The sequence below is a fragment of the Crinia signifera genome, chromosome 1 (genome assembly GCF_055691185.1).
Source record: "Crinia signifera chromosome 1, ASM5569118v1, whole genome shotgun sequence".
Lineage (NCBI taxonomy): Eukaryota > Metazoa > Chordata > Amphibia > Anura > Myobatrachidae > Crinia > Crinia signifera.
The window spans coordinates 267321208-267337302 of NC_139217.1; the positions used below are offsets into that span (position 1 = coordinate 267321208).

Below are 16095 nucleotides of genomic sequence, written 5' to 3' on the forward strand. Positions count from 1 at the left end.
TTAAAAGCACTTTTCTAAATCCAATTGAGTGCCGCCTCCTTCCTGTACATGTACGTGTATAAGAAAACCCTGCTATATTAATCCTGTGGATGGCACCGTGGTAATTATCCCGTAATCCGGAGTGCCGAACAAAGCTCACTATCTATATTATTGGGACACTGCAATTGCGTTTCCTATTCGTTAAGGCACCGGAGCCCTTTACCCCCTTTATTCACCCATTTGTCACCGATTACTACACCAGCAAAGCGTCATCAGCTATCAGCTGTTTTTACCCTGTCTAGCAAGAGATCCTACATTGGAAGCTGCTGGCAGTATGGAGAAGCTTTCATTTCTGGAGTTAAAGGATCATTTGGGAGAACATCTCTCTTACTCTCAAGAACAAGTAAATTCCATCCTTTTTGAAGCAGATTTAAGCCCCAAACAGGACTCCATTACTCCGGAGGAATTACAGTCCACATTATTGAAACTAACTAACAAAGAAACCGATTATTTTCTTCATGGCACCTCACTATCGGACTATGTCAGATCCAACATGATCCCACGCGGGTTCCGTATTAGAAATATTCCCACCATCGGCCGCAACAATGCGGACTTTTGCAGAAAGTGGGTATCCATTCTTAATAAAGCAAGTATGGACCTGATGGTGTTAGTCATTTCTGAATCCAGTCGGGTGTTGCAGGAAACGAAAGAAAAAATCTTAGAAATAAAAATGACCAACAAGAAATTGCTGGATGACAAAAAAAACAAGCAACTGTGGGAGAAACTAGAAGCCCTATGCCAAAAACACAAGGATGAACTACTATTGTTCAAAAAGAACAAGTTAACTACAGTTAAATCCGATTACGAGGACTACAAAGTTTATAGATGGCTCAGTGGAACCCAAGCACCTGCAACTCGCCCCTATAACAAAAATCGAACCTCCTGGAAAAATAAGAGATTTAATAAAAACAGAAATGATTCAGCGTCCAATAGTGACAGTGATTTCCGTGCACCTGATTCAGATGACCCCTCCACCAGCACTGCCGGCCCTTTAGGCACGATCACCAGAGCAAAAACAGGCGATGTTCGCGGAGAGGGGGCCAAAACCAAAGAATCATCAAAGCCTCCTCCAAGGGGCACGAGAAATTAGTTTTCAATTTATCTGCACATACATTAACAGATCCAGAGACTGCAGTCCTGAATAAGGGCTTATCTTTCGTTCCTACAACGGTCCACCAGGACCTACAGTGGAAAATTGATCTCTATGGACTTCACCGCACTTTAAAAACGAAGGAATTTTTTCAACATAAAAACGTCACATCTGCAACACAGCATTCAGCACCTAAAAAATTGCACTCAACCACTTTTGACCCTCCTTCATCTAATGCTTCCCTAAAGACTTTTAATAGACTCCTGGATCAAAGCATCACGAAACAACATCTGGACAATAATCACCATCATAATAATTTGTCCAAAGCAGAACGGTCTGCTTTAAAACATCTGGCGCAGGATCAATCAATAATAATTCGCCCCGCCGATAAAGGTGGGGGGATTGTTCTACAGGATCGACACCGGTACATAGCAGATCTGGATACGTTGCTACAAGACACAGCCACCTACAGGCGATTACCATCTAATCCAACAGATAAATTTATCAAAATCCTAAATAACATCTTGGACGCGGCGCTCATAACACAACAGATTAACGCCAAAACAAGGAAAAATCTGAGCAACGATTTCCCTAAGATCCCGGTGATATATACGATCCCAAAGATCCACAAAGATGAACTCAATCCACCCCCCCGCCCGATTATATCAGCCGTCGACTCCATTACTCATCCGGTGGCGCAATGGCTAGATGCATTTCTACAGCCATTATTGATCCAGGAAAAAACCTTTTTGAAGGACACGACTCATTTATTGAGCAAATTGGGAGCTTTACCAGCGATTCCAACTGGTCTTGTGATGTGCACATTGGATGTGAAAAATTTGTATTCAGTTATACCCCACGCTAGTGGGTTAAAAGCGGTTGAGACATTTTTATATAGAAAAAAGTTTGACGCAATTCCTATCCCCCTCTTTATGGAATTACTACAGTACACCTTGTCCCACAATTACTTTATGCACAACGGGCAGTTCTTCATACAAACAACCGGGTGTGCAATGGGGTCCCCGGTGGCTCCGGCACTGGCGAACATATACATGTTCGAACAGGAACAGATATTCTTCTTTGACGATGCGACGATATCTGACAAGATTTTCCTATATACACGGTATATAGATGATTTGATCATCTTTTGGACGGATACAACAGAGCAATTAATGGCCGTCATCACGTCTATTAATATGCAAGATACTCCAATAAAATTTACCCACCAAATGGACCTTAGGGTCATAAATTATTTGGATGTACTAATCACCTTGAAAGATAATCGCATCAACACGTCTGTATATAATAAACCGACAGACAGGAACACGTTCCTGCTAAAGTCCAGTTGCCACCCACCGGCACTAATTCGTGGTTTACCGAGATCTCAGATGCTACGAGCAGCCCGCATTTCCAGTAATCATATATGCCTATCAACTACCTTGGATGAAATGATCAATAAGTTCGTGACTCGTGGGTATGCATATAAAGAACTAATCCAACAGAAACACGAGATAATGCAAATACCCAGGGAATCATTGCTGCAGAAATCGACACGGGATGCTACCGGCCACAGAATTCCTTTTGTCACAAAATATACACCGATATGCGATACATTGTCGCAACAAATAAAAAAACTTTGGCCGATTGTGACCAGTGACAAGGAATTACCATGTTTGAAAGACAAACGTTTAATGCCAGCTTACCGTCGGGGCCGAAGCATTAGAGATATTCTGGTAAAAACGAATTTGACCCCCATCAAAAAAGAAACATTTATACCAATTCGAAACCGTGGTTGTGTGAAATGTCCGACATGTACTACCTGTAGTTACATGGAACCCGGCACATATGTGAAGAACCCTCACTCCGGTGAGAAGTACAAGATCAGACAGACGTTGACCTGTACCACCACGTTCATAATTTATACCATCACATGTCCGTGTGCATTAGTATATGTGGGCCAAACTTCTCGCGATCTACGGACAAGAATGGCACAACATCGATCATCCATTCGGGCATCGCTTGAGGGCAAGGACCTAAAAGGAATTGAGCAACCTGTCGCTAAACACTTCCGACTTGCAGGACATTCTCTAGCAAGCCTGCGGTGTAAAGTAATAGATCACGTTCCACAGCCTGTCCGTGGTGGAGACCGTCAAAAGAAACTGTCACAGTGTGAATCTAAGTGGATACACACTTTAAACACCTTAGTCCCCAATGGACTAAATGATAAATTTACTTGGAACATTTTTCTGTGAATCATTTGGTTGTAGAATAGTTCTTAGATGTTGCATATGCACAGATACAATATTATTTTGTGGGATTTACCCGTTTATTCTATCTTTATAAAATATGTATCTATAAATACATCAGTATCTGCATTAGCAACACAGTATTCATCTTGAATCCACTCCAGACATATGGAGCTCCCCATTAGCCAGCGGAGATCCATACATAAATTGATAAAAAGGTAACTCTAGGCAGTCGACATGGTACACATGACGACACCTAGATCCCTATAACGCCGTCAGACTGACGCCTCACAGCGGGTCTGTGAAGCGCAGCGCGGCAGTAATACACTAGATATGAGCAATGATCCCGCTAGCGTTTTAACTCGTTTATATTTCTATTTTTAGCACTTGTACAAGTTTCGTTCTTTTCACCATGATTGACACTGTTTTTGTGATTTTGTAATGCCGCACGTTATTTATTATCACTCATTGTACTTACAGAGTGTGATGCCTGGCGGGCGGTGACGTACTCGAGGTTACTCCCAGGGGGCGTCCCTGAGAGACCGGCCTCCCGGAAGTCCTGACAAGCCGGCATCACTGTCTCACGCTGCACATACGTATATATTGCCTCAAGAGAAGGTAAGACACTGTTTATGCTTTTGCACATTGCACTGTTATTGCAATTATATAATGACCTGAGGAAAAGACTGTAAATGTCTTGAAACGTCGTCATCATTATGCATCTTACTTGAAAAACTTAAAAGCACTTTTCTAAATCCAATTGAGTGCCGCCTCCTTCCTGTACATGTACGTGTATAAGAAAACCCTGCTATATTAATCCTGTGGATGGCACCGTGGTAATTATCCCGTAATCCGGAGTGCCGAACAAAGCTCACTATCTATATATATATATATATATATATATATATATATATATTTTTTTTCTTTTTCTTTAGTAGCATTCATTTTTAGAACAAGTCCCTTAGATTTCAAACAACAGAGGTTGACAATGTTACTTTCTGATCGATCAATGAAACGGTTTCACGCACATTATAAAAAATATGGTATCAAATTACCATTGGCTATGTGAATAAGGTGTATATGAAACATATAAGCATTCCTCGTTTTATCCCCATGGTCTCTAAATATGGTGTGCAAACATCCCAAAACATGGAAAAGTCCGAAATGTAAAATAGCCTGGGTAGTCCTTACTGATTTTGGCATTGAACCTGAACGTGGCCTACCCATATGAAGGGACACCCATGGCCAACTGTATGCTGTTCTGCCCTCTTCCTCCCAGTTCCTACACATTGGGGCAGATGTATGAAGCAGTGATAAGGGAGGAGAAGTGATTAAGTCCCTGGTACTTTATCACTGGCAAATCAGCTCTTGACTGTTAAGTTACAGGCTGGGTTTAAAAAGGGACAGTTAGAAGCTGATTGGCCAGTGATAACGTACCAGGCACTTTATCACTTCTCCCTTATCACTGCTTTATACATCTACCCCATTGTCTGCTGAACCCTCCAAGAGAGCAGTAAATCAGAGGACAATAAACTCTGAGAGCTCGAACACAGACCTGTAACAGCCTTGCACAAAGTTGGCAGACTGCAGTAGCACAAAGTATGCCCACCACAAATGACCAGAATGTTAATTACACATATAGATGTACTTAGAATGTGTGGGACTCTGCAATACTTGCACTTGGGTAAACTATTTTGGTGCTTGTGAAGTGCAGGTACATACTCTGACAACAGTCATACACTCAACTCTATCATCCTCTAAGGGAAAATCTCATTATGACTGCTCAGTGTATACAACTTAGTTAGTGAAGAGATTTTCTAAAACTTGTTTGTTCAATTAAAAGTCATACAAGGGTACTCTTTACCTAGAAGGGCGCCAGCGATTGGAATCGCGGGCGTCGGGGTTAAAAATCGCGGTCATCGCGGGTACATAAAAATCTGCTGCCCGCGATGACCGCGATTTTCCCCATAGGGAACAATGTTAAAAAGGCTGATTGACCGCGATTTTCATGTAAAATGCCTCAATGCCCGCGATTTGGCCATAGGAATCAATGTTAAATGGGCTACAGAGCCCAAATAGGCACAATTAACCCTTAAATGTCCCCCCCAATTTTTAACGCCACCCCACGATCCACGCCAACCCGAAGCGTGGCGAGTGCAGCGAGCCCGCGAGGGGCGGCGGTACGCGTCCTCCGACCTTTTCATGCCCTACTATCCACGTCGGCGTGGAGTTGAGAATAGAATAGTGTGGCGAGCGCAGCGAGCCACCGAGCCCGAAGCGTGGCGAGCCCCGCGAGGGGACGCGGATACCTTCACAGGTAAACACGTCCCTTCGCGGACTTCACAGGTGTCCGCGTGGCCACGGACACCTGTGAAGCCCGCGAGGGGACGCGTTTACCTGTGAAGGTATCCGCGTCCCCTCGCAGGGCTCGCCACGCTTCGGGTTGACGTTGATCGTGGGGTGGCGGTAACAATTGGGGGGGCCATTTCCCAGTCAAGGTTGCCTATTTGCCCTCTGTGGCCCATTTAACATTGTTTCCTATGGCCACATCGGGTCCATTGAGGCATTTAACAGTAAAATCGCGTCGGTCGGGCCATTTAACATTGATTCCTATGGGAAATCGGGTGCATCGCGTCGCGGGCATCGCGGGTACATTTATGGCCGGCCGCGACGCGACCGACGCGTTTCCATGTTTAACATGGGTTTCAATGGGAAATCGCGGGCATCGCGGCCAGACATAAATGTACCCGCGATCACCACGACGGGCGCCCTTCTAGGTAAAGAGTACCCATACAAGTTTTTCATGTTTTAGGCAATGTTGGTAAAGGATGTGCAAGTCCCTTACATTATTACATATATGCATATAACACACACTGCTCCTGAGGAAGGTGCCATCTAGACACCGAAACAAGTTGAGCTATCCTTTCACCATCTGTTCCGGACCAGCACTCCAAAAGACAGCACAGGACCCTGCCGTCTCCACCTTTGCCAGCGAAGTGCCATTCGCCCATTGTGGACCACTCAAGATGGACTGTACATTGGCCAGATCAGGGCAACCAACATCCCAAGCTGGGTAACATTCCGGAACTATTTTCATTTTCAAACTAAACTTCTAAGATGACCCAATTACACCAATAGAGATTGGAGATCCCAAAGGCCTCATTAGAGACCAGATCCATAGTGGGGTAACTCACCTTTTCCTCACAAAAACGCAGGATTGATTTGTTGCAGCATTGACCAGTTTTTTTTTAAATCAATTTTAATATTCATGTCTATTTTTATTTCCTTTTTTTAAAATGTTTGTTATTTGTGTATATAGTAATACCATTTAATTTATCCTTTACTTTTTCTCCCTTAAATTATTGGGCCGTATTCAATGAGAATATTGACGGCGTGCAGCGAATCCTGCCGTGTTCCGGAACCTCGCTGTCCCCCCTATTCAAAGTCTCCCTGCCTGCCCCAGAATGTATGTGGGGAAGGGGGGGTGTGGGCTCCCCGGGAGCCAGGCAGCACAGGCTGCCCCCCGGGATAGCCAACAGGGGACCAGGTATTCACTGCACCCGATCGTGCATATGTAATGATCAGGTGCAGTGAATATATGAATATGAAGTGGCTCTTGGCTCCCGGCCCCCTGCTGGCTGCTCTGTCTAAAAAAATAAAATATATTTTTAAATTAAATATATATATTCATGTGCTATAAGCACATGAAAAAAATTCCAGATTTTTTGACACCAAATGTAAAACAACAACAACTTTATTTTAAAAGTTAACTTTCCACTTCACCATGAAAAGATGGCGATTTGCTACACGGCCAAAATCACTTAGAAAGACGGCGAGAAGTGCACGTTGAATAGGGTGATTCGCTTTCTGACCCCAAAAAAATCACCTTCCAACGCGAAAATAGCACAAATTCGCCGTGAAACAGGGCGAATTATCCACATTGAATACTGCCCATTGTCTATTTGACAGCTGGTTATTATGATATTACAACTTTTTCTGATCGGAGCAGATGGTTTCCATTAGCTACATGAGTACAAAACACTATACATTACCTTTATTCTGGAATGAAGAACCGAGATTGTCAAGATCAGCAAATGGGTCAAAACTGGAGGATTTTGCTTGACTAAATGATGAACTTGAAGATGTACTCATTTGGCTACTGGAATTAAAGGCTGGACCTAGGATTTTAAGGGACATAAGCTGAATATCACGACACTATGCACATACACAAGTAAAAACTTCGGTACTTATGTAATATCTGGGCTCCCGTTTTTCTTATGAGACCGCGTCCCCTCGCGGGGCTCGCCACACTATATAAAATCAACTCCATGCGTAGTTGGTTAGTAGTGGTATGAAAAAATGGGGTGCATTTAACATGGGAGCCCAGATAATACATAAGTACCAAAACTTCTCATAAGGGCCAAATAAAAGTAACAATTCCATTAAGATGTCTATTAGAGGAAAATATGGTAAATTGTTTATTTTGAAGAAAACAGACCTATTGATTGATATTGAAGTGTTCTCTGCACAAAGAACCTGTTGTAAAACATAGATCTACTAAACGATTTTCTCAAGGGATAAAACATACCTTCAGAAGCTGGTTTAGTGGGTTTAGGAAGAAACAGATTGCTGCTTTTAGAATTCTCTTCCCATGAATTCCATCCTCCCAGCAGATCTGGGTTGCTGGCAGAAGAAACAATTTTTGACTGTGGGGTTGGGAAATGATCTGAAATATAGAGAATATTAATCAGCATTTATCAGATTACCAGTAACCAATGGAACGCTACATAGAACAGTTATCTATGCTGCCAACTGACAGAAGTTAAAGATGAGCTGAAGTCCTTACACGGAGGAGGAATGCATGTTATAGGCTGAATCAATAGTCCATTTCCTAATGAAGTTGCAGGCTGAAATCCCATCAACATTGGTTTAGCAAAACAAACTCATTCCACTACCTGCCTACAGATTTGGGGCAACACTTTCAACAAATCGAGGACTGTAAAATGGGCAAATCTGTCCTTGCACTGTATATAAACACTAAATGCAAATATTCACCTGTTGTGCAGAGCTCAGGCTGTCCCTCATCACCACCAGCATGCACTTACAATAGCCAAATAGAACATACATTAAATCTATCCGAAATCAGAGGTAACTTTGTGTATGCACAACTCAGCCTATGCCTCTATTCAACAGGTGACTGGATTGTGTAGTGCCAAAAAATGAAAGATCTGTCTGCAAAACAGACTTAAATTCTGCATCTGCCTTTAAATGTGGAAATATCCATCCTATATAGCAAAGTATACTTCCTTAATATTGTGTTGTATACAGAAAGCATTGCTGTGACAACTGTTATTACTGTATCAACTGTCGTTATTTCATTTTTGAGTTAATATATAGAGAAACGTTCTCAAAGAAACCTCTGATAATGAGCCGAGCAGTTTGAGTGTGGATGTTCCAAATGCTGCTTTTATTGTATTATGACTAGAATTCTGATACTCTGCAGAATGCCAGTGCAAGACCTGATCCTTCTGTGGACACTGGTGTTTCAGGCAGAGCTGGAAGTTGACATCCTGTTGAGAAGCAGGGAATGTGAAGTGCCCATACACCAAGTTAAAGTGTGGCAAATTATGGTGTCAGGGGCATTACTGTGAAGGTTATAATATGGGGCAAGGGGCATTTCTGTGTTGGGCATAATATAGTGCAAGAAGAACTATTATGTCTGGCATAATAAGTTGAAAGAGACACTTGATGTTGAAAGGAGCATTTCTGTGTGGGGCATAATGTGTAAGGAGCATTACGTGTGTGGCATAATGTGTAAGGGGCGTTACTAGGTGGAAAAATTACATACATACAAGGCATGAATCAGGTTTTTTATTCCTGTGGTGGCCAATATCTGTGGGTGCAAAGTAGTTTTTTTCTCTCTAAAAGACTATGCCTAGTGCAGCAAGGTCACACCACATTTTTGGAGACCAGCAAAGTTTTCAATTTGAAAATGTCTATGGGGCAGTTGTCACTTTCTACTGCTCAAACTGAGAGCCAAATTGTCTAGAAACTGCCCTGAGTATACTATATTGCTTATATGTACAATTCATTTATAATATGTTATTATGAATTTTACAATACTTTACTGACAAAAAGGAAAGCACCTTACCAAGGTTTAAGAAGTCCACATTGGAAGCAGGAGGTGGAGCACTTTGTGCACCTGGATACACATTCGGGGTGGATGCAGAGTGTGGGCTGATCAGACCTTCAAACAAATCAGGGCCACCCGACTTATTTTCTGATGCAGTTGCTGGAAATAGATCGAAGGGATCTGTTGACAAAAACGATAATATAAGTAAGAAATGTTAATAAAAACTTTACGCGAAACCTTCCAATCGTATCCAGTGCAGAACAACTCCGCCTGATGACAAAAAAGCACAGGAGGCCAGGAAGAAGGAGCAATGTTAGTAAAAGTTGCAAAAGGACTTGTTCAAGCAAACAAATTAAATATGTCTGGTAATGGACCACAGAAACACAGATACCAGAAATAAAGTCTGCTGCATTATCAGAGGGTAATCCAGAAAATAAAGATTATTTGGACATATAACACAAAAGCACCCTGGGATTTATTTTTCATTTCTCCACATAATAAACCCTTAGTATAAGCTTTGTTGTACTCAGCAGTCTCCAGTCTATTGAATTGTTGACTGCTAGCTTCAATTCAGTTCCATAACATTTCTGCCAATGAACTCTCTAAGCTTGAGTGAAAATCAATGTGAGAAAGGTCTGAACTAATGAAAACCCCAGTAAGAAGTGATGGGCTCCTTGGTATATCTTCCTCAAGAGGAATTTTGTATTGCAGGGTCCATTTTAACAAGGCACAACATTGCCAACATATCAGTCCCCGAGCATTTACAAAACAGGTAAGGGAGACTGCCAGGCTACAAACTGGGGCCGGAAACGGGCCTGCATGACAGGAATGTGCAAATGATCTTCACTTTCTGGATTACTCATGAGGCTTTTGGCCAGTTAGTTTTTGCAGCAGAGCTATGCAAGTTCCATTTTAAGAACTACTTTTTGTTTTTATGAATTTGTATTTTTTAGGATTTGACACTTATTATGGTTAATGCTAAATCGATATACAAACCCATGTTTCACCTATTTCGATATAATAATTAGGGGAAATATTCTTGCATTACATTTAGCATACAAATATGTTTATACACAAAGCAGACCTTGTCAAGTGATACAATTACAAAAATAAGCGGAAAGCCTTAGGTACAATTACGTAGCCATTTTGGTGTCCTATGCAAAAGTGAAGGTCTCCAGAATTCCATATGCAAAATGACATGATAAACAATACAACAGCATCAAACCCTTAAGCTTACAAAATACGTATGACTCCAGGCCAATAAACAAGTCATCTTTTTCCACTGTGAACTGTGCTCTGTTTTTCAAATTCATAACATTAGGATTGTCTGAGGAAAGTAAAGAAAATTTAGATTTATAATATTTATTTTCTAGGGTCTAAAACACATTTTGTGTCTATGCAATAATCATAACCGAGCACTTATAAACTAATTACTTATCTCCTCTGTGATTTAAATGATCCACAAGTCTGAAAAAAAGATAAAAACTGCAAAATGGCAAGACAACTAAAATACACCACGGACATACTAATAAAATGTTCACATGAGCGTTACAGTACTGGCAAAGCTACCATACACTGTAATTCCCCCAATGTCTTTATATACCATTGAACAAACACTGGCATCCCCAACAATTACACCAAAGTGACATTGGTTTATATTGGTCGCTATACAAACATTTTTGGATAGAAAAAAAGTAATGCCCTCAAAAAAAAAAAAAAAAAAAAAAATCACAACAATTTCAACAAAAACAAAACTATTTTCCACAGACAATGACCTGTTTACTACTACTATAATGCAGATACTTTCATCATCATTTCTACTGTTGTGGGTCCCATAGCCATGTTTAAAATCCTTCACATGTACCGCTTCAAGGTACAAAGACCAGATGAAAACTGCACCGCTCATCTATAAATTATAGCGTAGCATGGTTCTGGATAGCTTCAAAAAGTTCATGCTGAGTCTTAGGCACTATATACAGTCTTCATTTTCCAGTCAGTTTGATCAAGCTCAAGCACCCTATTGCTGTAATCAATCTTTTATCCCTGTAAACAAGTAAGAACTTGGAGAGCTCATTAGCATGTCTCTGCAGTCTACACAGCTTCTTGTCCTGCTAGCATGTACAGTATCTAGTGGTGAACAGTGCATGCAGTGAGATAGGGATGTGCCATTAATCTGGCTCTGCGCCATCACACAGGGCACGGATACCAATGTAAGTTAAATTCCAGGAATGGTGGGGCACAGAGCCTGCCCGAGATATCGGCTAGTGGACAATTTTGACTAAGCAATTTTGAGAGATTTTGGCTAGACGCACTGGAGTATTTGACTAAGTGATTTTGTCTAAGTAATGATAGTCTATGATCTAGTCCAAATGCCTTGCCTGCAAAGTCAATCTATATTAAGCAATCTATGCTACACATTAAGCAGGAGAAAAAATAAGGAGTTTTTAACTAACCTTCTAGGACAGTGGTGGCCAACGCGAGGCTCTTGAGCCTCATGCGGCTCTCCCCCTTGTAAAGTGCGGCTCCTGATCCCACTGCTGCCTGCCGCCCACCATCCGTCCCAGTCCCCCCTGCTGCCAGTTCCCTGAATCCCTTCTCCTTTTAAAGGGGAGGAAAGCGCGCATCGCGCATCTCTCCTACCCCTTACTGTGCATCCTTGTGACTGGGCCGTCCGCTAATCAGAGCTCGTGGGCCAGCAGCCAATCAGGAGCCGGCCAGCGAGCTTTTATTGGTGGACGGCCCAGTCACAGGGAAGTGAGGGGGAAGGAGACGCGCGGCGTGCTGTGCTCTCCTTCCATCAGTGACATGACAGGAGGACTGCAGGGGGACGCCAGACTGTCCTCTCCCCGCCCGGCAGCAGCAGCAAACACGGTGAGTGCTGCTGCTGGGAAATTTGTACTGTGGGGGTATAGCAGTTTGTGGCACTGTGGGGGCATAGCAGTTTGTGGCACTGTGGGGGCATAGCAGTTTGTGGCACTGTGGGGGCATAGCAGTTTGTGGCACTGTGGGGGCATAGCAGTTTGTGGCACTGTGGGGGCATAGCAGTTTGTGGCACTGTGGGGGCATACCAGATTTCCGGCACCGTAGGGGCATACCCGGCACTGTGTGGTGCATACCTGGCACCATTGAGAGCATATGTGTATCTGGCACTATTGGGGGCATATGTATATATGGCACTCCACTATTGGAGGCATATTTGTATCACACCCACCCAAGGGGTCAAAATAGACTACGGACCTTTTTTTGGCGCATGCGCCTACGGCGCGCGCATGATATTGACTCTTTAGCTTGACTACCGATATTTTTTGGCTCTTTACCTCTGACCGGTTGGCCACCCCTGTTCTAGGAGATTTGACTATCTAGTCAAAATCTCCTGCCAAAATCTCACTGTGTGCACACCTCTTCATGCACAAAAGAGTAGGAACTAGGAAATGTCAGTATATCAATTGTAAATCACATATTCTAGAGAATATTCACTGTACACGATAACTAAAATATTTCCCTTTTTACTATTAGGAATTTCAATTTTAACAATATATAAATTAGTAAGTATAAAATATAGAGTACCAGAAGTAGAAAGCGGGGCATCAAACGATGAGCCTGATTCCACAGACAGTTCAGTAGGTCCACTGAAAAAATAGTCCCTTTCAGATCCCAGTAAATTATCCGTTTTGAAATCAGCTCTTATTTCATCAGAAAACAAATTGTCCGTGAACAGATTATCTAATAAAGCTGCATTACTGGAAGCATTCTTTATTTCTGAGGAAACAGTACTGTCATCTATGGTTACAGATGTTGAATTCAGTCCCAACAAATCTGCTTCATCTTCTTCTTTATACGTTGGGGCATCTGCACCATAATCATCTTCAAACAGTTTATCTTTAGTTTCATTTGCGGTGATGTCTGACCCTCTCTCTTCATTTTCCAGTGCACTGTGCACTTGTGAAAAGTTGTAGCACTCTTCATCAGATGGTTCACTTTTGTTGTCACTTGTGCCTTCATTGTGATCTTCTCTAGAAGAACATTCCTGAACATCTCTTCCTTCTATTTGATCTGAAAAATCAGGAATCATGACAATTTCATATATTTTACTAAAAGATGACAAGTAAAAGCGTACAAAATAAAAATAGCGAGAAACAAATATACTCTAAGGGGAGTATTCAATTACAGGAGAAAAAACATCAGAAGCAAAAAAAGTCTATTTTTCGAGACTTATCCTGATGTTTCTTTCCCGGGCTATCCTATTAGGTCTCAATGAAACCTTTGTATTTTTCAGAGCAAATGGCTCCGTTCTCACCCGAAAACAGCGCTGCTCTGGGGGATTTGTTTTACCTGCCAGAGGCATTAGAAACATAATCCCAAATAAACAGCGGCTCGGGATAATTAGATAGCTTCCTGTAAAGAAATTAACTGTGATCAATTATCGTGGGTAATTGCATACCCCCTAAATGTGGTTAAAGTTAGAAGCTTGTGAACACAACATATGGGGACAGTGTCAGACAAAACCCCCTACATTTATATGGCATATAATGTCTGCCTATTGCTGACTATAATAATCATCAACTGTTGATTAATTTAAAAAACTATATTGGGAAACTAAGTAAGTATTTCTAAGCAACAGATACAGATGCTAGTTAAAATGCTCAGTCTGCATTATCTCATAAAGACCTGTTAGGGTTAATAGTAAATATCATCTAGCACATCAGTGACAATAGCACACATACACAGCCACCCAAACAAAGATAATTCAAATACAAGTAATGTGCAAAAACCAGTAAAATTTAAATGAAATGTTCACAAACTAACATCAGTCAGAAGGCTAATGAGCCAAATTACAGGGTGTTAAAACTAATTAAGAAATATCGGTAATAGTACCCTGCCATTCAAGAGTTTGGAAGAAGTTATTTTTTGTTCCTGCGTCAGAGTTTGGTGGTTCTGGAGAATGTTCTACTGGGGAGATTTCTTCCTCGTACTGTGCAGTGGATCCTGGCAGTCGCGGTAATTCCGGTTTACCTGCAAGAAAAACATCAATTAAAATAATTTGGTACAAGCTTGTTCAAAATAACTGTTAAACATTTTTGTGTACTGGATGTTTTAAACAAATAAAGCTGATGTTGGATTAGGAACTAAAGCTATTATTTTACAGTACCACGCTTTGGAACAATAAATAAATCAATTCAATTTTATTTTCAATCTCACAATATCGCTGCATGATTCCGACATAACAAAATCAATGTATCTAATTCGTGTGTGGTTCTGTACACAAAAATATTTGTTTCAAAACAATTTCTAAATTTACCCCTAATGCCTTTAACCAGTCGATTTCTGGTTCTGTGCCATTTTTACATTCCGCCTCGACGTTAACATAATATCTTACTCCAAGCCTCCCCTCATGCAATCAATGTGCCAATTAAACCTTAAACCCAAAGTATTACCAAATTTAGACAGCATGTCCTGTTGTTCCTCTCTACTTGAAAAGAGTATCTTAGGAGTTAACCGCTTCGTGTTGAGATTTTCCCACGGTGGAGTGACGTTTGAAGGCCGGTCTCGAGGAGAAACTTCCACATCCAGGTTCACTTGAAACAAATCAGGGTATTTTTCTTGTATGTCACATGCGTCCAGATCATACCTACAATAAGGATAAGCCTTAAAACTAGCTAGGCATGAGATTTTCAACCGACAAAGAGGTGATAGTCCAATTATGCAACAAGATAAAGATTTTGTTTTTCTTGGTGGATAGTTGCAATTCTTTTTATCTATGTTACAGTATATAAAAGTCATACAAGGTTACAGAATGCTTTGATATAAAAAGAAAAGAAAACACTTGTGCAAACTACGATTGTTTCAGACACAAGAGAGAACAAAACAGCAGGAAATGAGGCAGCCTCCGGGGAAGAACAGGGTCAACGAGTACAAGCACAAAGTTAATAAAGAAAATATTTAAGCAGCAAACGTCCGTAAAAAAAAAAAAAGAAGTACAACACTAAAAGTCACATCAGCTCAGACACAGTTTCATAAAACATTGCAAGACATAGCAGCACTGTAAGAACAAGCTAAGCACTAATTCGGTTTACTAAGAACTTGTCCGCACCACCTCATACAGAAGTACCATCACAACACATTGTTATTTTGTATTTAGCCAGAGAAAGATTTTTGTGATGCAATTAATGACATCAATGGTTTATAAGTGAATTTTTTTTTTTCTTTTGGGGACAACCCTCTATCGCACTTAAATGTTCTGCTTTTATGCTGGGTACACACCAGGACGACTAGGGCCCGATCCTGTCAATTTAGATCCAATTCCGACCGGTTGTATGCAGATTGTATGTACTTTTGTGCGTTTTTGTCATTTATTTGATCCGATTCCGATCCGATGCGCGTACACGCCACTCGTTTGGTCACATCTTTGGTCCTACATGCTGCAGGTAGGATCCGTCAATCCCAGGCCGACCGACCGTCAATCGCATGCAGATCGTGAGTGTTTTTTGCTGCCGTCCGTCGGTGCGTCCGTTGTTTGATCCAGCCTATTTGACTGGCATTTCCTAAACACTCCCCCCGGCGCCATGTTTTTCCACATAGCAAAAACA

General features: G+C 41.5%; 1 protein-coding gene across 2 annotated transcripts in view; it reads right to left on the bottom strand.

Moving 5' to 3' along the window:
• The window catches only part of GAK (cyclin G associated kinase), a 104583-nt gene that overhangs the window by 19300 nt on the left and 69188 nt on the right, over positions 1-16095 (bottom strand). The window contains exons 19-25 of one of the 2 annotated variants that reach the window (XM_083183291.1): positions 14944-15137; positions 14384-14521; positions 13076-13561; positions 10746-10835; positions 9527-9688; positions 7964-8101; positions 7428-7553 (exon numbers count right to left, since the gene is read on the bottom strand). In XM_083183291.1, the coding sequence (XP_083039417.1) occupies positions 7428-7553; positions 7964-8101; positions 9527-9688; positions 10746-10835; positions 13076-13561; positions 14384-14521; positions 14944-15137 (1334 nt within the window). The remainder of the gene's footprint in view (positions 1-7427; positions 7554-7963; positions 8102-9526; positions 9689-10745; positions 10836-13075; positions 13562-14383; positions 14522-14943; positions 15138-16095) is intronic. The other variant, XM_083183300.1, reaches the window with a different exon arrangement.